We start from the raw sequence: 27,112 nt of genomic DNA, 5'->3' as shown, positions 1-27,112 counted from the left end.
CTTTTTTGGGGAAGATTTTTGCACCTAAACCCCTCTTAATTTTCAATTTTATCAAATTGGCACTGAATTTTAGATATTTGTTACGAATTTCCCTCTCTTTTTTTTAAGGTTATTTTCGATATTCGATTCGATTCGATTTTTCTTATAGGACACAAAAGAACAAAACCGTGCAGCGAGGGAGACGAGAGAAGCAGAGAGAGAGAGAAAGAGAGAGTGAGAGAGAGATGGCGGATACGCTGAGCGCTTTGAGACTTCTAATGGCGTCCCATAATCCTCCGCTTGACGCCTTGGTTGTTCCGTCAGAGGACTATCACCAGGTTTTCTCCTTCCTGCTTCCAATCAGCTGTATCAATCAATAACTAGCTTCTGCGGTTTCTGAAGTTTTATCTCCGGTTAATTTTCGGAGAATCTGTATTGAGCTATTTGTTCCACGTTTCGCTTCTTGAGTTATGATTGAAAGTCTGAAATGGTCTATTTCTGATCGATCAGGTCGCTAAGTGCGAGTTCTGAGATGACCTGTTTAGTTTATCTCTTGTGCAATAGTCTTCCTAATTTGACATTTCGCTTTTTTTATTCTCATTATCGTAGTAATGCATTTTATGGCGGTTTTCTTTCTTTCTTTGACTGAGGTCGTCTGTGTGTAATAGTCCTCTTAATTATGTTGCAGAGTGAATATGTATCTGCGAGAGATAAGCGACGTGAATTTGTTTCAGGTTTCACCGGAAGTGCTGGTAAGTATTGCCAGTAAGAAAGTTTTTATAACCACTACGTTTTATTTTTGTTGCTTCAGTGAAGTTTATACTACTAACTGATGTTGCATTTAAAAAAAAATATGGAGGAGCGAAGAAAAAATGAGGATGATCAAAAGTTTTATGCTGGTTTACTACTTCATGAATCTACATCTGGCCAAGTGAATCCACTAAGGAAAGATGCCTAGTTTCAAAAAGAAAGATGTAAAGTTCACTGATAAAAATGAGCTAACACATAGAAAGGTTCTCAAACTTACAATCCACTAAGTGAAGGCAATCAAAATTTCAGAGATTCATTATGAAAGCTTCAAAAGATTTTATTACGGCTTAAACATTAACTGATCTCTACCTTTAAAGGATAATTGATGTCGTGTACAACCAATACGAACTATCGATAGTTTTAATAATAATTGTTATTAGTCCCATAAAAAAGAAAACTAATAATTTTGATTATGACTTGCCATGGCACCTAACCATATTTGATCATTAGTCAGTTCCACTTTTTTAATCGTGGCTAGAATTTCTGTTGCAATTTTAATAGAGAGTAGAAAATGCTTTCTGAGTTGTCTACTCAGCCCATTTGATGATCACTGTTCAAGTCACTCTCTTTGATCCTTTTCCATCTTTTGGATCCTTTTCTTTTTATGAAGGTCTGGCACTTATAACCCAGAAACAAGCATTACTGTGGACCGATGGCCGGTATTTTCTGCAGGCAATTCAGCAGCTTAGTGATCAGTGGAAACTTATGCGAATTGGAGAGGATCCTTCTGAAGATCTCTGGATGGCAGATGTATGTGACAGTTTATTTGATGATTTCACTTCACATTACAATAAGGGGAACTTGAAACTTAAGTTCATAATTTATTTTTGGAATTAATGAAAGTGAAGATGCACTGTTCAAATACTACTGTAACCCTTCTATTTGGGTTTCTACTAGAAACTTCCCAAACTATTTACACTGTTTTCCGTCAATGGTTTAAATTTTTCTCAGTTTTGCATACAAATGTAATATCAAACACTCTTTTTGAACTTAATTACAATTATTCAGATCTCCTGTGCTGTTATACTGACGGTTGTTGTTGTTGTTCTCTGTTTCTAAATATGAACCCCTAGATCTGGTTGAATCTTGTTTTACTTGTCCTGAAGTAGGATTTTGGAGTTTAAATGAGATTCTAAAAGTTTTTATAATTCATGATGCATTTATAAATTTTTCCTTGATTGGGCGGAAAGCTACCTATCTTTTCTGTCCTTATCTTCAATGCTAAATTCTTGAAGTGACTTTGAAACATCATCATCATCAAATACGGCTCATATTGTTCTGTATGAAGATAATTGCTTCTTGCCAGGCTGAGTTAGTTTTTTCAATTTTGTATCAGAATCTGCCAGCGGATGCAGCCGTTGGAGTGGATCCTTGGTGTGTGTCAGTGGACACTGCACAAAAGTGGATCCACGCATTTTCCAAGAAGCAGCAGAAGCTGGTTCAAACTTCCACAAACTTAGTTGATGAAGTTTGGAAGAATCGACCACCACCAGAAATAAATCCTGTTATCATACACCCACTTGAATATGCTGGCCGCTCTGTTGAAGATAAGTTGAAGACTTTGAGAGCAAAGCTCTCGCAAGAGAAAGCTCATGGTTTAATTGTGGTTGGACTTGATGAAGTGAGTTTTCTTTCTTCAGCCGTGCTTAATAAAATAGTGTTGTGTTCTTGTGTTGGGTTTTTCTGATTGGACCAGAGGCTTCTGTCTTAGATGTTTTACCTACCTCTTACAAAGAATGCATCCTGTTTACTGATATGATGCAATACATTATAAAAATGAAAATATGCAGGTAGCTTGGTTGTACAACATCCGTGGGAGTGATGTGTCATACTGTCCAGTTGTACATGCATTTGCAATAGTGACACTCATTTCAGCATTCTTTTACGTGGAGAAGAGGAAGGTTTCTGATGAGGTGTGCCAAGACACATGCGTCATGTTTTGTATCATAAAAGTTGTGCATATGAAATAGAAAGGAATCGTTGATTTTGGATATCATTATAGTATTTGATTTCAGTAGTTCTTTTAAAAAAGAGGTTAAATATTTGGAGCATAATTTTGAGCTTTGTAAATTTAACTCTCTTTATTAAGGTTTAGACCGCTCAAAGTGAATATTTCATCTTCAGGTGCGCTTGTACATGGAAAAAAATGGAATTGAAGTTCGGGACTATAGTGCAGTAATAACAGATGTGTCCTCACTTGCATCTAATCAACTTAACATGTCATCTAGTTCAATCGACATTGCAGGATCTAATGGAACTAAAGTAGAAAGCCAGAGTTCTGGCCTCATATGGGCTGATCCTGCACAATGCTGCTATGCTTTGTATTCTAAACTGAACTCTGATAAAGTTCTCCTGCAACAGTCGCCATTGGCTCTTGCAAAAGCTCTCAAGGTAGCATTTTGATTTCCCTGTCAATTTTTATTTTTTATTTTTTCCTTCAAAGAGTGATATGGTCGTGTTTGTTAATTTTATCATCATGTTCAAGCATAAAGCCAATACACTGGTGTCTGGGATTAATAAATTATAACATGATCTTATTATCTGTTCCTGACAGTCAACTTTCAATTTATTGAACCTCTTCTTGAAACTTGAACAACATGGTTAAAATGAAATTCCTTTTCAAAGACTTTTTTTTTTCTCATTGCTTAACTACTTTGATCGACCAATTATTCTATAGAACTCTGTTGAGTTGGACGGACTAAAGAATGCACACATTCGGGATGGTGCAGCTGTTGTACAATATCTTGTGTGGCTGGACAAGCAGGTATGTGAAGCCTAGCATCTAAAGTTTGTATCATGTTGATTGATAAAACGTTTACATTCACTTCAGTTGACCTTTTACTGAGCCCCAAAAAACAGATATAGATGTTTCATATTACACTTTCTGATTCCTAGCTCGGTTTAAAAATTGCAGCTGCAAGAGACTTATGGGGCTTCTGGTTACTTTCTGGAAGGGCATGGAGTGAGGAAGCCCAAACCGTCGTGAGTTCTATACTCATTTTCATGATTAAGCCATCAGCGTTGTTGCAATTTTTTGGAGCAAAAATGTTCTTGTTGATGAAAAGAAATTATGCCAACTTCAACATGCTCACATCGTTGACATTGCAGACATCATTTTACTAATCATATTTTAATGTCGTTCCTTTGGAGACATCTGACTAATCATATTTTAATGTCAAACAAATCATGTTAGGGACTCGGAGAAACTGACAGAAGTTAGTGTAAGTGATAAGCTTGAAGCTTTCCGAGCATCAAAGAAGGTCAGCTACTTTTTTAGTATGTTTCAGTCTGTACACTTGTGCATGTTTTCGCTCCTCTCTTTTTTGATATGAATATATACAATATAAACTAAGAATGTTAGATGATTAAGTTTTATTCTGGACCCATTGTCTAGCATACTTCTGGAGAAACAAACGTACCTGTAAGTAAGTGCATAATAAGTTGTTCAATGTAGTCCATTCAAGATTCAGCTAGGAGGTCAGTTTCATCTTTTACATGTTTCACTTTGTAATCTGTATGTTTATGGATGTTTTTTTCCCCTCTTTAAAATAAATATACGATATAGCGAAGAATAAAAGTGATTAAAATTTACTCGGAACCTCAAGTCTAGCATACTTCTGGAGAAGCAGGCACATCTTCAATTACAAAATAAGTTATTCTAATGTAGCCCAGCCAAGAATTACATGTTACTGCGGAGCCCTTCTTATTTCATTAGCCAGCATTAGCTAATCCTCCTACATCCTGTGCATTCATTTCTTTCAGAGGTTCAGATATCTGTTGGCCTTTTTGAGAATTTTCATCAGCAGAGCAGAATATGTTAAAAGACGTTTTAAAGAATGATTCATGTATCTAAGAATATAAGCTAGTCATGCTGCAAAAAGAGATAAATCTAAAATCGAGACTTTCTTGAGGATTAGTTCCATGAAAATAGAGAAAAACTTGACGGCAGAACTTTTTTTCTTTTCTAAATATATGTTAGTTATACTGAATTGGACTTATATTTATTTGAATTTTCATTCTAGCATGCACATCACAAGCCCACAATTTTCATTGGTTGAATAGAAAATGCCTGCCTTAATTGTCTCTACATGCGTGCTGATTTTGGAAATGATAGGGATTGATTGTGATAGAACCTAACAAGTTTGTTCCTTTCCAAGATCCAGAAACTATTCTAGCTTCTACCGCCAACAGTCTAACCCTTTTCCCTTTTTCCTTCCCTATACGTCCAGTTCCAGCATGAGACAGCAGCTACCTAACTTGTCGTTCTTCTGTTGACTTCACTAAAAGCTGACCGACTATAGAAAAGACAATTCTTCCCCAATTAACTACTTCCCTCTGACTCTCAACCTTTACTTACCTCCTTACTTTCACGCTTGTTCCTTCAAGTGTAAATGAAGCGAACTTTCAGCCTTACATTTTTTTTTTTTACTTTTCAGCATTTTAGAGGCCTAAGTTTCCCTACTATTTCCTCTGTTGGTCCAAATGCTGCAATTATACATTATGGACCACAAGCAGAGACGTGTGCCGAGTTGGATCCTGAAAGCATGTATCTTTTTGACTCAGGAGCTCAGGTTAGTTGGGTATTCTAGCACAAAATGATGCTAATGATGATCTTCTTTCTGCTTTGACTCCTAACCCTAGTGGTCGTACTTTTCATTGATGAAATTAATTCTGCAGTTTTTGTCGATGAAATTAATTCTGTTTCAATTCTTCACTCTTTTTTTTTTGTTTTTGTTTTTTTGTATATTTTCTAGTATTTGGATGGAACAACCGATATCACACGGACAGTCCATTTTGGATTACCTTCAGCTCATGAAAAAGCTTGTTATACTGCAGTGAGTTACTTTGATTATTAAGGAAAAAGTTCATTGCTTTATGTATTTGTTCTCTTTTCTGTAGTTGGCTCTGTATCAACCGACTTTACAAATTAGTTAACCTTGTAGAATTTAGTGTGCTCTTTAACTGTTATTTATACTATATGTATTATTTTTTACCAAGAAACTTCCTTTTCATCAATGTATGAAGAGAACAAAAGAAGCAGACAAAATGTTTTAACTGTCAAAGGAGATTATAGAAATAACTACTCTAGTTGGTCAGAGAAGAATAATAATTAAGAGATTAGAGAGTAAAGAACTCAGAAGCCATGAAACTTATGATATCCATTGTTCAGAAACCTTTCAAGAGTTACCTTGAAAGGTTCTCTTGCTCCTTCGTTACTCTCCCTTTGAGCTCATAGAATTGAGCATCATTTCACGACTTGAACTTCTTCCAAATTTCTTGTCTTGTTGGAAGAAAAAGAAACTCCTCTTTGATTTCTAGTTCCATAGAAGGGTAAAATTATTAATCCCCTAGATCTTTGTAAAGTATTCTAATCCTAATTTGCGTACCGTGAGTTTCTGCATGCAAATGCTTTTCTAGTACTTTCTAAATGTCAATCTTCCTTGAAGAAGATCAGACTGATCCCATGGAGAAGGTCAAGTCCATTCAGTTTGCATTGTGATTAGGAGGGTGTTTTCTGGAATCATATACCTTTCTTGTCAGGACTGTTTTGTTACTTTCAGGTAGGTTAGAGTTTGGTTCACCAGTCAAAATTTGTTTCTGATTGGGGATGGATAGATTTTTATTTTTTGAACTTAAGATTGATTTTTTTAAACTTTGTAGTGACAAGGATATTCTTCTATTGGGTAGTATTCTCGTCTGTGTACAACAAATACGCATGCATCTTTTTTTTTTCTTTTGAGTTCCATTTTTTGGGTGGAGGATTCACATCTCTAACCTCTTCGTTAAAGGCATATGCGCTAATAACTAGTCGAGCTATGCTGAGGTTGGCTATGAATATATGTATTTATATCTTAAGCACTATTTAATGAATTAATTAAGAAATTGAAACCTTATGCGGGGAAACTAATTTATGCTAGCCGCAACAATATGAAATGAATTATAAATCATATGGTTTTGAATAATATAAATGGAATAGTTGTTGGCTTAGGTGTTTAGCAAACTGTCATTACTGTCACGATGTCTCTTTAAAAGTTCGGCCCAAAGATCATTATTAGAATTTGCTGGTCCGCACGTAGGTAAGAATGGAGATTATCAATAAGGCGGAAGTCCTTCTATATGAACTGCCTAAATTTATATTGCTATTTGGATTTGTCTTACTGAAGCGACATCTTTACAGGTTCTCAAAGGCCATATTGCTTTGGGAAATGCAAGATTTCCAAATGGCACAAATGGTAGGAGTTCTCACCTTTTTTTTTTTCTTTTTTTTTTTTTCACAATAAGCTGATCAAATATACATTTGACTTCCTATTTACAGGCCAGCAATTGGATATTCTTGCTCGAGTTCCTTTGTGGAAGGATGGTCTGGATTATCTACATGGCACTGGCCATGGAATTGGTTCTTTCCTTAATGTTCATGAAGGTAAAGAAAAACTATAGTCTTCCACATTTCTTATTCAATAATAATTTGTGATCAAAGTAATGATTTCTTAGTATCTTCTCATCAGGGCCTCATTTAATTAGTTTCAGACCTCGTGCTCGAAATGTTCCACTTCAAGCTTCAATGACTGTTACGGATGGTAAGTATTAGGACGTCATTGATATTCATTAACACTTATTATTGAACTCTTTTGTTACATGGTTTCACTTTCCCTATTGGTCGAACAAATAGCTAACCAAACCTACCTAAGATAGTTTTCTGAACTCGGTTATTTAGCTGGATCTCAGAAACATAAATAGCTTAGACTTTTAGTCCTAGAACCATTTCTTGCTGATATCTCTAACTGAAATTCTCAGAGCCTGGCTATTACGAGGATGGTGCCTTCGGTATTAGATTGGAGAATGTACTTATAGTAAAGGACGCTGACACAAAATTTAATTTTGGTGATAAAGGCTACTTATCATTCGAGCACATAACATGGGTAAAACTTTTTATTTTCATCAATCTTTGTTAAAATAGTGAAGCAATTTCTAATCATGGTAACTTTTGGTTGTGGGTTAGGCACCGTACCAGAGAAAGTTGATCAACACAAGTCTTCTCACAAGTGAGGAATTGGATTGGTTGAACAGTTACCATTCAAAATGTAGGGATATTCTTGCTCCATATTTGGATGAATCCGAGAAGGCATGGCTGAATAAAGCCACTGAGCCAATACCTGCCTGATGATATCTCTGGGAAATCATTACTGAAGTATTTTTTCAGTCCTCATGCTCCGGTTGCCCATATCTCTTTTCATTTAATAATTTCGTTTTTGCTCGTCTCGTTGCCTTTCGAACATTTTAAAAAGTCGAGGATTGTTACTTTCCTTTCCTCACCTCGTCCATATTTGGTTCTAAGTTCCATCCATCGATGTATCCAACCCCCCAACTAATTTTAGTGATATAGTTATTTTCTATCTAAATCTGGTTGAAGCTCCTAGGTCATCCAACATGCATACATTGGCGAGAAGTGAGGTTGGAAATTTGCTTGATCATCAGGTGCACAATCTTAGTTTTCATCTTTCATATTGAAATACACATATCCTTTACAACGCTTACTTAAGGTATTTGAAGTTGTATGAAGTCCTGATGTATGTTATACATGCACATGAACCTATCTTACAAAAGTGGTTGATTTAGAGAATCATTTTTTTAAAACTATTTTGTCTAAATACTAATTTTCTATTTCTAAGATCCTCTTAATTAATTAATTAATTAATTTTATTTATATTATTCAAGGGATTGTCGATTTATTAAGTAAAAGTGCCAATGGTGCAGTCCAAAATTTAATTTGTATCCTACAAAATGATTTATCTTTCGAGTATAGAGATTTGACCATTCAATCTCAAATATATATATATATTTATTTATTTATTTATTTATGAGAGTTATGTTTGCCTTCTAATTCAAAATATAATTATTTATTACTTCTATTTAGGGGAAAAATCAATTTCGTGGTAACTTTTACGATTGGTATAATTATTTATTTTTTGTTTTTTTGTTTTTGTTATTATTATTATTTTTTTATTTACTCATAACTTACCAAGTTTTATAAGCTCATTAATATTTATATAAACTTATTTATATAAAAATAAGTTTGACCAATATACGCAATAATTTTGTCAAAATTCATATATTTCAACCAAAAAAAAGTTTTAATGCCGTTTTTTTAATAAGAAATGTTATTTTGTTTTTGTTAAGTTAATCTCTCCATCTAATTGGAGCCTGTGGAGGAATCCAAATAGTAATCGGTAATTAAATATAAAAATAAAAATACGGAAGTTTTCAAAAAAAAAAAGAAAATCAATGAGTTTATCTTGTAACCACAACCCATAAATTGACACAATTAAATTTAATTGACAATGGCAGTTCAACTGTACACTATTTAATTGTGATTTAATTAATTAATTAAGTAAACTTAAGCTAAATAAAATCTGAAATCAAATGTTCTTCGAAAAAACCCCCTGTAATTGATTACGCTGCATGTTACATCTCATGATATTTTAAGTTAATTAATTGGAGATTAATTAACTTAAATCACCATTAAACTTAGCACTAAATTGATGAACTTTGGTTTTGGTTTGCAGTCAAACAGTGGTGTGGCTCACAATGCTGAAGTGCTTATTGGTCATAGCTTCGTTCTTCCTCTCCTCCGCCTCTGCACAGCACAACGCCCCCCAGAAACATCAATGGTTCACCTTAAGAGGTTCCTTTACTATTTTCCTTTGCTTTTTCTTCATTTAAATTCAAAAGAAAATTATTCAATGAGACAGCTACAATGATCCAAAACTATCGACTACATTGTGGTGGGCTTCTCGAGTAATTTCTCGTTCAAACCGCGGGGTTAAAAGTTAGTGAATGAATGTGAAATAGCTGTGCAGGGGAAGAGCCAATAGTGATAGCAAGAGGAGGGCTATCTGGAGTGTTCCCAGAATCAAGCCCCTTTGCAAATCAAATGGCATTGGCTTCAGGTTTACATAACAAAACTGTGTTGTACTGCAACCTCCAGCTGACCAAAGATGGGATAGGCCTTTGCTTAACTGATCTCAGGCTTCAAAACTCGACCAACATTGAAGACATCTTCCCACAGCCTCATAAGCATTACAACGTTAATGGAAAGATCATCAATGGATTGTTTTCTGTTGATTTCATGTCTGAGGATCTCTTTAACAGAGTCGACAGTATGTTCCTCTTCATTGTTTCATTGTTCTTCATTATGTAACTTTTCCATTTTAATTTTCTTTCATCATCAGTGATTCAAAATATCTTCTCCCGACCTAGTGTCTATGATGGTACTTGGCCAGTAGCTACTGTTGAAGACGTTGTTCGGATTAAACCATCCCGGTTTTGGTTGAATGTCGAGGTATTTGATACTCATATTGTTAAGGCGTCGTTTGATAACTATTTGATTGGGTTTGATCTTTTGCAGTATGAAGCATTCTATGCAGAACATAATCTGAGTGTCTCATCATACCTTCATAAGGCATTGAGATTGATGGCTATAAACTATGTGTCATCTTCGGAGATTGGGTTGTTGAGAGGGCTAAGTGGGAGTGTGAACAAAGGCAGAACAAAGCTGATCTTCCGGTTCTTAGAAGCCAATGAAACAGAGCCAACAACAAAGAAAACATACGGTGCATTGGCTCAAGAACTGGCCATGATCAAGTCATTTGCCTCGGGAATTCTCATCAGAAAAGAATACATTTGGCCAATTGGTTCAGACAAGTACGTGCAGCCTGCAACAAGCCTTGTCATGGATGCCCATAAGCTTGGCTTGGAAGTTTATGCTTCTGGCTTTGCTAATGATGCAATGGTTGGTTACAATTATAGTTATGATCCAATCCGTGAGTACCTTCAGTATGTGGATAATGGCCAATTTGCTGTTGATGGGGTCCTCTCTGATTTCTCTCCTACTGCTTCTCAAGCCATTGGTCAGCCTTTTCTTTTTACCCCTTCTTGCTTCATTCATTCTGAATTCTTAGTTTGTGTCCTTCCTTCTTGCAGCCTGCTATTCGAGTTTCCGGAACAACGGCAAGGCTCAACCCGGTAACGATCTTGCTACTCGGGTTCGAATTCAGCACCTGGGTGTTACTGTAATCCTTTCAAGAGACCCGGTGTCTGGCTCTCGATTACGGACGCGTTTCAAAACCGTGAGGTTGATGGTGATACATAACAGGTCATGGGCTGTTACAAATGGTATCAGAGCCAGATACCGGGCTGTGTGCCAACAAAGATGCTGTCCCTGAAGGGGGGTGGATTGTTAGATTGGAGAGGGGAACGAAGCATTCTTTATAAGAGTGTGGAAACCTCTCCCTAGTAGACGCGTTTTCAAAATCTTAAGGTGGGCATGAGCTGTGATCATTGTTTATGACATTTTAGTTTGGGCAGGAGTAAAGGAAGCATTGGTGATAAGCAGCAATGGGGCAAGTGGGGATTTCCCAGGCTCGACGGACGTTGCTTACCAAAGAGCAATTGATGATGGGGCTGACGTTATTGATTGTTCAGTTCAATTATCAAAAGATGGAGTAGCATTGTGCATGAACATGGCGGATCTGTTGACAACCACCACCGCTATCACCGCTTTCTCCGATCGAACTACAACCATCCCTGAACTTCAACCCCAAGTTGGGATCTTCTCTTTTGATCTTACTTGGGCTGAGATTCTTAGTCTCAAGCGTAACACTCCTTCCTGCTTCTTTCGTTTTCTTATCAACCTTTGATTTTGGTTTCTTCTTTAGTTTCATGTCTCTGTGTTTTCAGCTCAAATTACAAACCCTTTCATGGCCTCTTCTGGGCTTGCCCGTAATCCAGCGTTTAAGAACAAGGGCAACTTCGTCACCCTTCCTGACTTTCTGGAGTTCGCTAAAGCCAAAGCTGTTTCTGGAATTATGATCAACATCCAAGTAAACCCCTTTCTTTTTTCAATCTCCACTCTTGTAACTTCAGTTTGCTTTTGAGAAAGTAATTCTGTAAGATCCCGTGTCAGTTGTAGAGGGGAACGAAACATTTCTTTAAGGATGTGGAAACCTCTCCTTAACAAACAAAACTGTGAGGTGACGGTCATACGTAACATGCCAATGCAGACAATACCTGCTAGCAATAAACTTAAGGTGTTGCAAATGGTATCAAAGCAAGACATCGAGCGGTGTGCCAGTGAGGACGTTGGATCCCAAGGGGAGTGGATTGTGAGATCCCACATCAGTTAGAGAAGGGAACTAAGCATTCCTTACGAGGGTGTGGAAACTTCTCCCTAGTAGACATGTATTGAAACCATGAAGCTAGCGGCGATACCTAATGGGCCAATGTAGACAATATTTGCTAGTGGTGAACTTAGAGTGTTACAAATGGTATCAAAGCTAGACATCGGGCGGTGTGCCAGCGAGGACGTTAGACTCCCAAGTAGGGTGGATTGTGAGATCCAACATAAGTTGGAAATGGGAACGAAGCATTCCTTATAAGGGTGTGGAAGCCTCTCCCTAGTAGACACGTTTTAAAACTGTGAGGCTAACGGTGATACATCACAGGACAAAACGGATAATATCTGTTAGCAGTGAGCTTGAGCGGTTGCACATCCCAAATTAACTTATGAGTAATCGCTCTTCTATTAACCAATAGCCTTCCTGTGTCAGAACGCAGCATACTTGGCTTCAAAGAAAGGTCTGGACATGGTGGGAAGCATAGCCACAGCCCTAAGCAATGCCACTTTTGACAAGCAATCAACACAACAAGTGTTCATCAGATCAGACGACACTTCTGTGCTGTCCATTTTCAAGGCCAAGTTCCCAAATTTCATAAGAGTTTTAACGGTTGACTCCAAGATTGGTGATGTCCCAAACAATGCCCTTGAAGAGATCAAACGCTACGCCCAAGCTGTGGCCATTCCTCGTGCCTCTATCATTGAAGTAACCAACTACTTCACCACTGGCCTCACCAAAGTCGTCTCTGAAATGAAAGCTTCCAATCTCTCCATCTTTGTGTATGTCATGAGGAACGAATACGTCTCCTTGGCTTTCGATTACTACGCCCAACCCTCCTTGGAGATCGCTACCTATGTCGACTACTTGCACGTCGACGGCGTCATAACTGAATTTCCTAAAACTGCAAAACAATATATGAGTATGCTATACGAAGATTTAGTAACATAACCCAATTGGTTAAAACAAGTCAAACGATATTCTTTTTGTTTTGTGATTGCAGCATGTCCATGCCGACCGACTCAGCCCGACCTGAACGTAGCTCCATATATAATCTTGCCACCTGAAATTGGTTTGCTCATGAGTATGGTGCCTTCAGAGGCTAAACCACCTACCGATCCTCCATTGCCGCCATTGGATGCTGGAGATGTCGTCGACCCACCGCTCCCGCCGGTGACCGCTCCTTCCACCGGGCCTACCGCAGCCACCCGATCAGCAGCTGTATCAAATGTTGCAAACTTGTTTCTTTCTTTACTCTTAGTTGTTGTGGTCAGCTTCTTCCTTTCCCACTCCACACCAATAATCAATACTTAATTGTTTGAATATAACACTCTCATGGCCACCCGTTATTTAGTCAATACAGTTTTTTTTTTAAAAAAAAAATATATATATATTTTTTATTGTTTTTTAAAGAATAGTTTTTCATTTTATAATATAAATCTTATTAAAAAATTATATAAAACACAGCAATAAATTTAAAAATATTTCATTTAAAAAGAAAACAATAATGCATATAATTATAAAACATTCAAAGTTAAGTAGTTACGTGAGATCCGACTAGATGGGGGAGGCCATGAGCTCCAAAAGGGGTGGATATCGAGTGGTGTGCCAACGAGAATACTGAGCCCCGAAGGGAGGTGGATTATGAGATCTCACATCCATTGAAAATAAAATTAAGTACGACAAGAACACTAAATCTCGAAAAAGTGTGAATTGTGAGATCCACATTTATTGAACATTTATTTGAAGTGGAAACTAAACATTTTTTTTATAAAGGTATAGACACCTCTACACACCTTCCGTCTCTCCCGCACCGGAAAACGTTGCATTCTGAAGCCACATGAGCCAACGAATTGTAGGACGACCCACCCTTACACACCGCCTTTTCCCCACTATTTTTAACGGCTTTAACCCTCTCTCTGATTCCCCGCCCTTCTTCATCCACCATTATCCGCCTCACCCACCTCTCTATCTCCGCCCTCCCCACCACCCCCTCCGCCCGTCCCCTCACTGCCACCCCCACCTCCTCCGTCAGCATCACCGCGTTCATCTTCTGCTCCGCGTACAGAGGCCACGTCACCATCGCCACTCCATTCACTATGCTTTCTATCGACGAATTCCACCCACAGTGCGTCACAAATCCCCTCACCGATCTATGCCTCAAAATCTCCGCTTGTGGACCCCACATCGGAACCACTAAACCCACCTCCTCCGTCCTTTTTAAAAACCCTTCCGGCAGGTATTCCGTCGACGTCTTCTCCGTCGATTCCGTTTCCACCGTGAAAAATGTTCCCATGGGATCTGTCCCTGCTGGTGGCCGTATCACCCAAACAAACCGCTGCTGACTCAGCTCCAACCCCCATGCCAATTCTGTGATTTGCTCACCACATAACGTCCCTCCACTCCCAAACGAGATGTATATCACCGACTCATCCGGTTGCCGGTCAAGCCAATTCAACACCTCGCTCTCCAAATTGGGCTCGCCACGTCTTGCCAACGGCCCAATTGGATAAATCGGTACCTTATTGACTTTCCCATTACTGAGGGTCCCAGCTTCGTTCAATGCTTTTAGCGTTGTGGGCTCCAGATCCTGCCACGTGTTTGCCAAGATCCCATCCGCCATTCCAAGCTCCCGTGCGACACGTCGAAATTCCTCATGGACTTCCTCCAGACTCACCTCCAATCCTTCAATAGTGTCCTCGAACCGGACCGAGCTGCAACCCGGGATTCTCAGCGGTTCGTGGTTGTGCGCGTGGGCGTCAAGCATTTGTTTGTCCATACATGGGAAAAAGAAAAAAAGCGAGAGGAACCATGCACTGGTGGGCATGAAAACAAACCCCAACATGCCAAGTTCGTGGGCCATGGCTATAGCTTCAGTTCCAAAAAGGTCGACGATCAGCGCCACCGGACGGGGCTCAGCGGCGGCGATGTAGGACCGAACGTGGGGGTAAGAGGCGGTCATCATGACCTTGATTCTGTCCACGACGGGAACGGTTGGGTCTAGGCTAGATGAGGAGTGACGAATAGGAACGATGTTGACGGCGGAGGATTTTTGGAGGAGAAGGGCATCGGCGGCGGAGGAGGAGTCAGTGTTAACGACAAAGAGGGTGGTTTGGAGGTTGTGGTGGAGGACCAGACGGTCGGCCAGCTCGAGGAAGGGAATTAGATGACCCATTCCGGGGCTGACCAGCAATGCCACGTGGGTTTTGGGTTCTGGAACAGCCATGGCGATGCCAGAAAACAACAACAACAACAAAGAACACGACCAATCCTGTGTCTTACGCTTGCTTCTAGTCATGGTGGTATTTATTTAAATATCGAAACTAAATACATTTTTTATTTTTTTTTTTCTAAAAAAAAAATAACAATATTGGAAAAAATTAATTATATAAATTTAATGTTTTATTCCATTTTCAAACAAAGATTAAAATGAAAGAAAGCTGAAACCGAGTAAAAAAAAATGAAAAAATTGGCGAAAGAGTGGCCGTCCACGTGTCATAATTGCGTAACAATTAATTTTATCTTAAAAAAACCATGGATTTACATTATAATTAAAATAAAAAAAATAAAAGCATTGACCTTCTGATACAGCAACACAAACCATATATAGCAATACTTTTCTAATAATCATATTAGTTTAATAATTTTTGTTAAATTATTAGACGACAAATAATGTTAATTTATTAGCTGTTTTGTTAGTTAATGGTGTGATTATGTCCGCATGAAAAAGATGGGAAACTCCCGTGTACCTCTTTAGGGGAATGTATGAGTCACGATACTATTTAAAAAATCTTTACAATTTTGCTACTTACTCGTGAATAATGATGATGTTTGGGAAGAAATCAGATGGTGCCTACGGCTATTAAAATCAACATCAACCTATTGACTTATTCATAAATTAATTAAATGCAAAGATTTAAAAAAAATAAAAGTTACTATAAAATTAGATTCCAAATATAATAATTCTATAATTAGTTTAAGACGCAATTAACGAAGAAAAATGCAAAGTACTGAAGAATTAATTCACATTTAAATCAATTAAATGTTCAGTAAGAAATCTTTTTCCCTTTATTTATTATTTTTAGGATTTTTTAATATTTTAAATTTCAACTCTTAACATTATTGTGGAGAAAAATGGGGCCAGTTCATAATTAATATTATTTCCTTTTTTGTTCTGACTTCAACATAATTACGTAATTATCATGCTTAATGCAACGGCCAACTATTTTGAAGAAACTTAATTGAAATCAAATTCTTTATTTAATGTATTAATTTTTGTTGTAAATATATTTGAATATCTACCTGTGAACAACATTCGTGACATTTAAATACTTGTTGTTATTGTAATGAAAAACTAAAAGAATATCATACCTAAATCATACGTCTATCTTTGTAATTAGTTTAGATAGGTTTATTTAACTCAGGACTTTGTTGGAGGCCCGACGAAGACTTGCAGAGTAAAAAATTTCTGTTTAAATACGGAATGGAGGAGAGATCAGGGAGATTTCTCCCCATTAGCTAAAATGAGCGTGAACGGGTTTGTCTCCATCCTCATCCCCACCCCATCCCACCCCACTTTCTATATATAAATATAATTTTTTTCTTACTCTGAAAGACTATATTATGATATTGAAATTTTAGTTCTTAAAAGTTGGGTTGAACATCGTACTATATTTAATATTGTTAGATTCGTTAGAATATTTTATATTTTTATAATAAAAATTAGTTTAGAAAATGAAAATTGTCCGTATAATATATATAATGGAAAAAATTTTATGCTTGAATCCTGCAGGAAAAAAAAATTGCTAATAAATTTATGCAAGTAATTGAATAATGGATCAATTAAATGACTAAGGGGACAGCACCACATGGACAATGTCAAAGAATTAATGTATTTTCGTGGCTTCTTAATATTATATGATAAATTTCTTAGGATATACTAAAATACTCGATGAGATGTTCCTATTCAAAAACCTTGAACAATAAGATATTTAATTATATTATGCGACCAAAGGTTTTAAATGCTAATGACATAATTAAAAAAAAAAGCATGTTGTATAGACAATATTCGTATACTATCTAATGTATTTGAAGATTCCTGTCATATTTGACCATAGACTAAACAATTATGGGACTGAATCTATTCAATTTTCAATAGTCAATTTAGATAATTTTCTAAACCGGTGTAGTTTAAAGATTAAAATCAAACATTAAAGGGCACCCGCTTCGCATGTTCATATATTTTTTTAATGTCAACTGTTTTGATCAATCAAGATGACGGCTCCATGTTCATTTGAAAATCAATTTTTTTTTTTTTTTTTATTAATAATGGATATTATATAGTTTTCTAATTTGTTGGATTATGCATTGTAGGATATTGCTTCCATTGTAAAGTATTGTAAGACTAAACAAAAAGTATTTGTTAACATAAGCCCAAAATTTTGTAGCCCTGTTGAATTTCTTCTGAAAAGAATGTCAATATTGGGGAGATGGGCTTTATAAACGGCTCTGTTGAAATAGATAGAGCAGATTATTGATCATTCTGAGAGGGGGTCGTTGAATTAATTGGTCGGTACGTAAACAATCTGCAAAAAAAGAGCAGCACGCAAAGATCCACTGGCACTGGCCAACCAAGAACACAGAGTACTCATCTCGTGGCCTATTTATGAGGCCCCTCCTGCCCTTGGATTCTTTGCTCATCTGACCCACAGAGAACAACAGGGAAGGACACCACCCCACCAGGCTACCACTGCAGAAAGCTCAGTCAGTTGCATACATACATTGTATTTCAAGATTTAACCTTGAATTGACAGAAAAAGTGTAATGACCCATAACTGACCAGGAAGGAAATGGGCAATGTTCATAACAATTTTTCCCCCACAGTTCGTTCACGTTCTGCAAAGATGGAAATTTTTATCAATAATGCCCCAAGCAAGATGAATTACAGATTCTATATACAAGAAATGTCTGATACAGGTGAGCAATCTCTACTCTAAGGACCATGCGATCCTGAAAAAAAATTGAAAGCACTCCGAGAGGGAAGGAAAAATATATAACCATCACAATTGCATTGTTCTTCTCATTTTCCAGTAGCGAATGATGTCCTTTCCTGGGCCTTGACTCAAATTTTGATTGCTCTTCCACTACAAGCTGTAGTAACAAGTTCAGATTTTTGCAATCAGGCGAACCAGGATCTTTCTAATGGTAGCAGAAGTGCAAGTCCAAGCAATGAAAGTAAACATATTTTGTGAACATAAACCAATAATCTTTAAAGAGCAGGCACTTAAGTTCTTGAAATAAATATCTTCGTGTGGATGCTTAACAACGGGCCTTCCCACCCCCAAGAGTAAGCTCCAAGTCGTCCACCCCAACTTCATGAATTCTCTCACCCTCCCACGCCTTCACCGCGCCACTCTCAAATTTCTCAAATTCAAACTCGGAGCCTCGTCCCCTATCAGAGGTAGCACCCCAGCCCATTGCTCCATGTCTGTCAACTGCATCATGGAGAGAGTTTTGCTGACTAACTGGTTTCATCAGATTAAACGTAGGGGAAGGAGGAGCCACGGAAGGTGCCACAGTCTGGAAGCTGACCCAGCGACCAGAGTCCACAGTTGAAGCGTCCGACTCGTCACATTCTGGGATTGTAGCCGGTGTAAGATGGTGGCATCTTGTTGGACTTGAAGGAGCAGATACAGCAAAGAATGGATGGCGGAAAGAGGTTACATAGCTATTTGGAATGGACTCCCAGTCTGGTTTTCGCTTAGAACCCCTTGACGTCGGGGAAGAGAGAGGTGGTGTTACAGGTGCACTGTTTGATATTCTGAGAGGAGGGAGATTAGCAGGTATAGATGATATATTTTGAAGGAATGGCAGAAGATAAGAAGATGGATTCCCATCAAATCGAGTTGGGCTTGGAAAAGAGGACGAGGAAGGACTGGCATGGTAGGATGGTACAGGACTCGGGAAGCAGGAAGATTGTGGGCTTGGTTGAAGAGAGGAACAGGCACTCATGTTTGCAGTAGTGCCAATATCAATCGGAGGTGGCTTGCTTCCCTGTACAAGGTAACATCATAATTGGTAAGAAACATAGACAAGACATCAAACATATTGCTGAAATCAGAAACTGATACGCATTTCACTCTTAAAAGTTGATGGAGAGGCACCCAAAAATGGCGCGCGCATCAACTTTTAGCAGCATACAAACAACATCTAAGACATCGAGAAGGGAACGACACAGATGACAAACCTAATTAAAGCTCGATAAATTGGGGAGAGATAAATAAACTGCTACACCTGTCTTACTTACGTACTAATGAACTTCGAAGATTTAGACATATCAACTGCTTAAGAATTCTGGATCTAAAAGAGGAAACTACAACACTGATTTCTCTTTCGGCCACTGTCACTTACTCATTATCAAATCAATAGATTCTTAAATTCTCGGTTCACCAAATATCCAGATCTAAGAACATCAAATCACAGAACCAAAGACAAAACGCGCAAGTAGTAACAAAAGACCTAAAATAAACACGGATCTGGACAAGAGACCATGATCATCACATTCCAAAATCGCTTAAAAAGTAAGTACACTTAAAAAAGCAAGTGATTAAAAGAGAGAAACCACAAAACCTTGCGATAAGTGGTGCCATCTTCTTCAACCACCCAACCAGCCTCATTACAGAGTGCCTTCAGGACCTCGTTGTTATCACAGTGTTTAGGAAGCTTATAGTTCCCCTGAGCTCTAAGACCAGTGTAGATCTTAGCAGCAATGGCCCTCCGACGCCTCTCCCTCCTCTTATTATTCTCCCTTTCCTTCCACGTCGGCGTCCTTCCCGATGACCCTCTGCCCGTCATGACTTCTTCGGACAGCAGCAACAAATCTCTCTGCAGCAGCTCCCAATTCTTCAGTACCAACAATCCAGCTCCGGTATGGACCTTCTTCTCATTCTATCTAGGGTTTACTCTCGATCAAGGAGAGATAAGAGAGAGAGAGAGAGAGAGAGAGAGAGAGAAACAGAGCGTGTGAAGAAAAAGTACTGCAACGCATCACCAAGCTAACTTCGCGAGAAGAGCGCGTTCATTGTTGAACATCTTCACAAGGAACCGCACTTGTAGATTCTTCCTTTGGTTGGGGTAGTTTGGGTATTACAACCGATGTTTAGGGGTATTTTAGCAAATTGCCACAGCCGAAATTTTCTTAAATTATATTTCAATATTATGCGTTAATTTTTTATTTATTGATTTTTTTAAAAAAAAGGTTGTCGCATCGGTGGGTCCCGGTAAAACACTTGTCAACCACGTGGATCGGTTGGCTTTGAGCGAGGGAATTACGCTAAGCTAAACTCATTTTGGCGGGATGGGTTGCCTCTAAGTCATATTATTATTAACCCCTCGTTCCCATTTATTTAATATTATATTAAATAATAAATTAATATATTTACAAAATTTTAATTAATGGAATCTTAAAATTTAGAAGGGCAAATTGTTAATTTACTAAAATGGTCAATCCATAAAATAAAATAATAATAAGAAGAAACGAATAAATTGGAATATTTTTCCTCAAAATAGGAGCATGAGAAATTTTCGTTTTTTTTGCTCTTCGGAATCCACGCAACAAAATAACAATTAGACCGGTCAAAGGCATTTTATTTGTTTTATTTGGATTTATTTATTTATTTATTTATTGTTTAAATTTCCCTTTTCGTCCTCGAAGTTTTATTCTTATTTCATTTGCATCCCTATAATTTTAAATATTCTATCTAAATCCTTAAACTGTAAGCTCTCTAAATTAAATAGTATGTCGGTCAAGTAGATTTTCTTTTAACTTATTTGACAATAAAAAATATATTTTAAAACTAACCCATAATATTATAAAAAGAGTGGATGGTTGACTACACCCTCTTGTGCTAGAGGTTCTCCGACTTGGAGAGGCTTGCTATCGTAACCATTTCTACTGATACATGTGAAAAAGAGTGGCTCACCCTTTTTTTCGGTCAGAAGTTGGTCCAAAGAACAAAGAACAAGAACAAACTTCTTTAAACCGGTTACTCCTCAATGGCTCAGTGTAAAGCAACCCATTGTCAAAAATCTTCGATTATTGAAAAAAAAAATATATACTTATAATGTTGAATCAAGTTCCACTTTGACAAAAATAAAATATTGGGTCAAATTCTACGTTGATGTCAAGGTAATAGTTATGATAAATATGTAACATAGAATTTTCATAGATCCTCTGACTCTTAATCGGGTCGGCCGAGTCGTAAAGAAAATACAAAATAAAAATGATTAAGGTATACAGTAAGATTGACCAAAAGTATGAATCAAAGGAAGAAGCCAACCAAGGTAAGGTGTAGGCCGTAGTGGATTGGGCGCCACCGGCTTAGCGGTCCTACAAAATGGCCACCATTATTGATTCCTCTGAGCTCCCTTCCAATTTCCCTTTTGGACGCCTTCTATTTGTTTCTAACCGCAATTCAATATCCCCAACTCTACTTCACTCCTAATTTGGTCCCACCTAATAAAATTACTTAATTCTCCTTAAATTTAATTTTAGTTTATTATTAATATTTCGACGGTGTTCATTAAACTTTAAATAAAAAAAATTAAATCAAATTGAAATTAGCATCTGATTCAAGCGTAATATTCCAAGTTTCGATTTTCACATTAAAATATTTATTATTTATTTATATAGTGATTTTAAAATTATTTCATGGATGCTTCCGCATGTGGTGTAATCTCATGGGAACATTGAAGATTTGCTAGCTACTACCTTATATTAAAATATTAATATAAATATAATACAGAGGCATTTAAATCTTATTATAAAATAATAATTATATGATTAATACATAAGTAATATGCGTAATCCAAAAAATACGCATGAAAATGATAGTCTAAAAATTAGAATAAGATAGGTGGAGGAAAAAGGAAAATAATTAAAATAATGGGGGAGGGATGGGACACGTGCGGGCGGTGGAGTTTATGAGGGCAAAGAGTCCACAGAGGCGTAGGTGCACGTGCAGCAGACAGGCAGGCAAGCGTGCTTTTTTTGTCCTCCCCGGGGACCACCTCTCCGTCTCCGCGTCTTGTCTCGTCCCTTCCCCCCCCCCCCAACTCCCTTGGTCGACGCTACGTTAACCACGTGGGGGACCTCTCTTCTCAGGTCTCATCCCCAACAATAATATATTATTATTATATTCAATTAATAAATCGTAAATTTTAAGGATGTGTGTTATTGTTTGAGGGACTAAAATATTGTGGAATATGGGCTTTCTCTAACACGTGGCTGAGCCCATTGGGCGCTATGGGCTTAAGCCAACGGCCCAACCGTTAGATAATAACTAATACAAGATAAATAATACAATAAATAGGATTATACTACAAGATAAAATGTAACACAGCTCGAACCCAAAGCGCAGCCATATCCTTTCTTCAGTAGCCGTCTGCTGCAATCAGTTGAGTAACCAGAAGAAAAAAATGATCTTTCCATGCACCTACACCTGCAAATGGTATCAGCCCACACAACAATGGCAGAAATACAAGCAGGAGGGCGTAGAATACAGCACGGCGAATCCAATATGGCAAGATTGAGTGACGATTTTTCCGTTGAGAAACCTCGACCGGCCCGTGTAAGATCAGAAACAGTGTTGATGTAAAAAGATTTGCACATAAGTGCATTGAGCACATGATCTCCCAAAACATGAGCCAATGCAATCCGCTTCCTCCCAGTGTGTCTATGCAGAACTTCCCGGCTAAACCGCAGGCTACTCCAAGCAACAAGACGATGAAAGTAATTGGCATTGCCTGATTTGAAGTAGCTGAGCGTTGGAGTAGCAAGTAAGCTATTGCAAGAATCATGATCACACCGAACGCCAACCGGCTCACAACTTGAACTTGACACCTTAACATATGCCACCCGGAGTTCAAAGATACCATAGGATTTGGCATCCACCAAGATTTCGAGTCCTGTAATGAGCATAGAACTTCATGTAAACTTGAACAATATGTGACGAAAAAACTCATCTGATAAAGTATGGTATTATTCAAGTTGCAGATCGACGAGTGTATGAAACGAACCATAACAGGAGGAAGGAGCTACACTTGCCTGGGTTGAAGGTGTACAGATTGAAGTAGCTTCAGAGATTCTTTGATATGAATAAACATATGCTCCATAAGAGAGGGCAACCGACATTATAAGAAAACCAGCAACGAGACAGTCTATGCAGTTTTTAAGCAGTTCCGAATGTCTCGTGTCTTCTAACTGATTCTTGAACTTCTCTGCCTTAAAAGAGGCTTTTGATATGCCCATTGCCAATTTCGACCTCTCAAGATTGTTTAATTCACAATTGAGTGCGATTTGTGTCTCTTTCAACTTTAATTTCCTCAATGCAAGGCCAAACTCCAATGTTTTAAGATCGTTGGAACGTGCCTGTTCGACAACAGATCTTTCGAAAGTGCCAACGGATACCTCATTGCTACGGCAACCAACTGGACGTGGGGCAATAGAAGCCACATCGTCTGTCAGTCTACACAAAGCTAACTCACGACCCAATGAATCAGAAACGCTTTCATTTACCTCTTCAATTAAACTTAGTTGATCAACAGGGGCATTTGTCCTAGAAGACTCTTCCAGACTAGAGCTACTCGTCCCATCCCGTTTTCTATCAAGGGTCAGATCCACTGTGATTTCTTCTTCCTTGCGCTTGCCAGAGAAATACACACCAGTTCTTGCAGATGATTCACTAATTGATCGAAGAGTTCTTAACGTGCTGCTAAACGACTTCTCAAATTTCTTCAAAAACCAATCGAGCTTGTCCTCGAAAACCTGTTTCCATACAACCGGTCAAAGAACAGGCATGTTGAAGGGACTTCAGCATCTTGGACTCTGGACAATGCTGAATGAATAAGAGAACATGTAAAAACGAAAAAGTCGGCAAGAACTGTAGTAAGAAATCGAACTTACATTGACCAAAGATTCTCTTATAGCTGAAGTGCACATCTGCAGGTAGACAATATGAAACTTCAAATCAAGATTAAAACCACACCTATGGCTACATCGTGGGAATTGCGAAACAAAGCAGTAAAATCATTCACGATGAATATGAAACTTCAAATAAGACTAGATTAGGATTGACCATACAGCCCAACCCCACCGCTAGCAGATATTGTCCTCTTTGGGTTTTCCCTTTCGAACTTCCCTTCAAGGTTCTAAAACGCGTCTACTAGGGAAAGGTTTTCACACCCTTATAAGGAATGCTTCGTTCTCCTCTCCAACCGATGTTAATTCCAAAGAGCTGTATGAACATTAATTCTTTTCTGTTTTTAGTTTTTCATTTCATCAAGGTGCAGAACAGTTCACAATTCATAGAACATTGGAACACAGCTTACTTTGAAAGTACTACTCTTAATATTCATTGAATATTGCTTTACATACAGAAAATAATAATAACTTTGTTCCAAAACTTCTTCAGGCATTCATAATATAGAGAACAATAGCGTACCATTGAGAGATGATCAACAGACATCCTTTCACTAGACATGTCCTGCTTCTCAAGAACCTAGAATCACACAAACACAACATGGTTAACCCTACAAAGATAACATCATGATTTGGCAAGAAACAGTCCATAAATCTAAAGCTTCGTGATCATCAATGTTCTACCATTTGAACCATAATAGGAAGCCACTAAATTTGCTTTCCCAGTTGAAACAAATTTGACTTCCACTAGTTAAATAGAATTGGGATCCAGCTCCTTGAAGAAGAACTATGCATTGAATTAAGAGAAATTTGGCAGTTTAGAAGCATGAAAACGAAAACACCACAACCAAGAGGCAAAAATTTCCCCTAGCCTGTGAAACCCTATGAATCAGGAAAAGAAGACGAACCTGAGAAACAAAAGCTGCGAATGACATCCCCAATAGAAGCGCCACGCTTTCAAAATCACAATCGACACGCCGCGGTTGAACAAGTAGAACCATAGGGCGTCGGCGTTTGCAATTGACACCTCTGTGTATCAATCTTGCGGGAGAAGAACAAGAAGAGGACGAATAAATCAGTTCTTGGACGTTATCAATAATAACATTTTTTTTCTTCTTCTTCTTCTTCTTCCTATATCGATTTGAGCACGGCGGAGGGTCGTAAAGCGTCCGGGTTGAGTTCCCCGGAGATGAGTCAGGCGCCGTAATTTCTTCACGGTCCTTGTCGGTGGTTTCATCGTCAAAGGCGCTGCAACTGGGTGCACAAATAGGGGCTTCCTCCATGGCCGACTGAAAAGGCGCGGTCACCGACTTACCATAGACTGGAAATTTTCGTCGATTTGAACCCTTCTCTACTTGTAAATGACTTTATATTTCAAACGGGTTCCGACAATTTAAAATTTGGACTAAATATATACATTAATAAAAGTCCAACCTTTGACTTTTAGCCTAAAAATTGACATGATTTTCTGGCAACACAATCATAATTCATTGACATGTAATGATGTAATATTTTGGTGTCTAAAATTTAGATTTGGCATCTACAGATTAGAATTACTTCCAGATAAATTTAGATTTACTTTACCGTTTTTCTGATTGAGTAATTAAAATTTATAATTTTTATTTTTATAATATTTTTCTCAATCATCTTCATTTTAAGACTATTTAAATATAGTTTTGATTAATAAATTTACCTCTCATTTACTCCACCCATCCATACACATTTAAATATCAAATTAAGAAAAATATGGAGCGACAATAAATACTGGTTGACATTAAAAAGTGATTTGAAGATTTTGTGTTTTTAGTTGAACTACTATTATTTTTGTAATGTTTTATTTTTTTGATTTTTTAATTATTTTTAATTTTTTAATCAATAGCTTTTATTGGTAGGGGTAGTCCGACTATCATTATGTTTAGATTATGTTTTTAACATATTCAAGTTTGAAATAAGGGTGGAATACAAAAAAACTTTATGTTTTCTTGAAATTCTAGGGGTGTTATTTTCTTTTTCAAACGTTGCTTTAGGTTTGAAGTAAAATCGATTCATTGGATTAATCTTGATCAAGCTAATTCTAGAGTAGGTCGTCTTGTGATTTAAGAGTGACCATCATAAATTCCAAAATTCGATATAAGAGTTTTTTTTTTTTTTTTTTTTTTTTTTTTTTTTTTTTTTTTTTTTTTTTTTNTTTAATCAGCTCTTGGTTTGAATCATTCTTCAAGTTAGTTTTATTTGTGGAATTTTGCAAGAATTCTAGACTGATCTCTAGCTTTGCAAAATCCAGAAATTGTTTGCGCTTATCTCTAAATATTAAGCTGCACATCGGTTGTTAGTTCTCACATCGTTTGAAGGGAACGAAAAAATTATAAAGGTATGAAAACCATTATCTAGTGGATGCGTTTTAAAACCATGAAGCTTACGACGATATATAAGGGGCCAAAATGGATGGTATTTGCTAGCGGTAGCCTTTGGGTTGTTACAACTGATATCAGAGCCAGATACCCAGCGATATGTTAGTAAAAGGACGTTGGACTCCTAAGGAGAGTGTGGATCTTCACAATCCTACATTGGTTGGAGAGGGAAACAAATGACTTCTTATAAAGTTGTGAAAACCCCTCCCTACTAAACTTCTTTAAAATCATGAAGTTGATGATGATATCTATCAAATCTAAACGGACAATATTTATCAGTGTTGAGTTATTACGATCTATTTAGAAAATAACAAAGGTTAGTCACTCGGTAGAAATTTGTGAATAATAGTACTTTCTTTCTTGATTAGACAAATTTCTTACCCTCTAATTTTTACCATTTTTGAAAATTAAATCTCAATTTGAAACTTATGAAATTTATTATTTTTTTATTGTTAGTTATTTAATTTCAGCAATATACAAACTTCAAGTTAAATAATAATAATAAAATAAAAGCTATGACATACAAATTATTTTTGTGCATTTTATTTTAGTTTTTATACACAAATATTGAACTTAATCCACATACTTTTAATAAAATTAAAAAATAACAATGTATTAATTTTTTTTATTTTAAAATATTTAATCACATAAACTTCATTTAACTATAGTATTAAAAAATCGTTAACATAAATTAAAATGTTATTAAACTCAAACTTTAATATTTAAAATATATTAGTTTAAATTAGTCATTAGGGTTAGTTGAA

The 27,112-nt window shown here is 37.2% G+C and overlaps 5 protein-coding genes across 6 annotated transcripts; 2 read left to right on the top strand and 3 right to left on the bottom strand.

Moving 5' to 3' along the window:
• Positions 1 to 102: 102 nt before the first annotated feature.
• Positions 103 to 8,410, top strand: LOC111803810 (probable Xaa-Pro aminopeptidase P). 2 transcript variants are annotated; one of them, XM_023688384.1, is made up of 16 exons: positions 103 to 317; positions 668 to 731; positions 1,400 to 1,539; positions 2,126 to 2,410; positions 2,580 to 2,702; positions 2,914 to 3,180; positions 3,467 to 3,553; positions 3,704 to 3,771; positions 3,983 to 4,049; positions 5,226 to 5,360; positions 5,544 to 5,624; positions 6,968 to 7,022; positions 7,106 to 7,210; positions 7,296 to 7,367; positions 7,585 to 7,709; positions 7,790 to 8,410. In XM_023688384.1, the coding sequence occupies exons 1-16, from the start codon at positions 225 to 227 to the stop codon at positions 7,949 to 7,951; spliced, it is 1,929 nt and encodes a 642-aa protein (XP_023544152.1). In that variant the 5' UTR covers positions 103 to 224; the 3' UTR covers positions 7,952 to 8,410. The 2 variants fall into 2 exon arrangements, with proteins under 2 accessions (XP_023544152.1, XP_023544153.1); XM_023688385.1 differs by lacking the exon at positions 103 to 317 and adding an exon at positions 331 to 469.
• On the top strand, positions 8,184 to 13,531 carry LOC111803809 (glycerophosphodiester phosphodiesterase GDPDL6-like). Its single transcript, XM_023688383.1, has 12 exons — positions 8,184 to 8,265; positions 9,354 to 9,472; positions 9,640 to 9,947; positions 10,020 to 10,129; positions 10,196 to 10,697; positions 10,771 to 10,812; positions 11,155 to 11,442; positions 11,527 to 11,669; positions 12,396 to 12,882; positions 12,964 to 13,299; positions 13,411 to 13,417; positions 13,459 to 13,531. Exons 1-10 carry the CDS (start codon positions 8,218 to 8,220, stop codon positions 13,272 to 13,274), a joined length of 2,358 nt encoding a protein of 785 aa, XP_023544151.1. The 5' UTR covers positions 8,184 to 8,217; the 3' UTR covers positions 13,275 to 13,299; positions 13,411 to 13,417; positions 13,459 to 13,531.
• Positions 13,532 to 13,658: 127 nt separating this feature from the next.
• LOC111803959 (UDP-glycosyltransferase 72E1-like) lies at positions 13,659 to 15,248 on the bottom strand. The gene has a single exon (XM_023688581.1). It carries the CDS (start codon positions 15,184 to 15,186, stop codon positions 13,729 to 13,731), a length of 1,458 nt encoding a protein of 485 aa, XP_023544349.1. The 5' UTR covers positions 15,187 to 15,248; the 3' UTR covers positions 13,659 to 13,728.
• Positions 15,249 to 17,850: 2,602 nt separating this feature from the next.
• On the bottom strand, positions 17,851 to 20,045 carry LOC111804010 (BES1/BZR1 homolog protein 2-like). Its single transcript, XM_023688655.1, has 2 exons — positions 19,590 to 20,045; positions 17,851 to 19,013 (listed from the first exon to the last, which is right to left on the bottom strand). Exons 1-2 carry the CDS (start codon positions 19,812 to 19,814, stop codon positions 18,279 to 18,281), a joined length of 960 nt encoding a protein of 319 aa, XP_023544423.1. The 5' UTR covers positions 19,815 to 20,045; the 3' UTR covers positions 17,851 to 18,278.
• A 2,169-nt stretch (positions 20,046 to 22,214) lies between these two features.
• Positions 22,215 to 25,650, bottom strand: LOC111803705 (protein CPR-5-like). Its single transcript, XM_023688229.1, has 6 exons — positions 25,631 to 25,650; positions 24,846 to 25,302; positions 24,461 to 24,517; positions 23,923 to 23,958; positions 23,065 to 23,784; positions 22,215 to 22,925 (listed from the first exon to the last, which is right to left on the bottom strand). Exons 1-6 carry the CDS (start codon positions 25,648 to 25,650, stop codon positions 22,392 to 22,394), a joined length of 1,824 nt encoding a protein of 607 aa, XP_023543997.1. The 3' UTR covers positions 22,215 to 22,391.
• Between the last annotated feature and the right edge of the window lie 1,462 nt (positions 25,651 to 27,112).

The sequence above is a fragment of the Cucurbita pepo genome, chromosome LG10 (assembly GCF_002806865.2).
Source record: "Cucurbita pepo subsp. pepo cultivar mu-cu-16 chromosome LG10, ASM280686v2, whole genome shotgun sequence".
NCBI classification, from domain to species: domain Eukaryota; kingdom Viridiplantae; phylum Streptophyta; class Magnoliopsida; order Cucurbitales; family Cucurbitaceae; genus Cucurbita; species Cucurbita pepo.
Note: the sequence above shows the minus strand (reverse complement) of the source record. Positions and strands in the feature narration are given on the sequence as shown.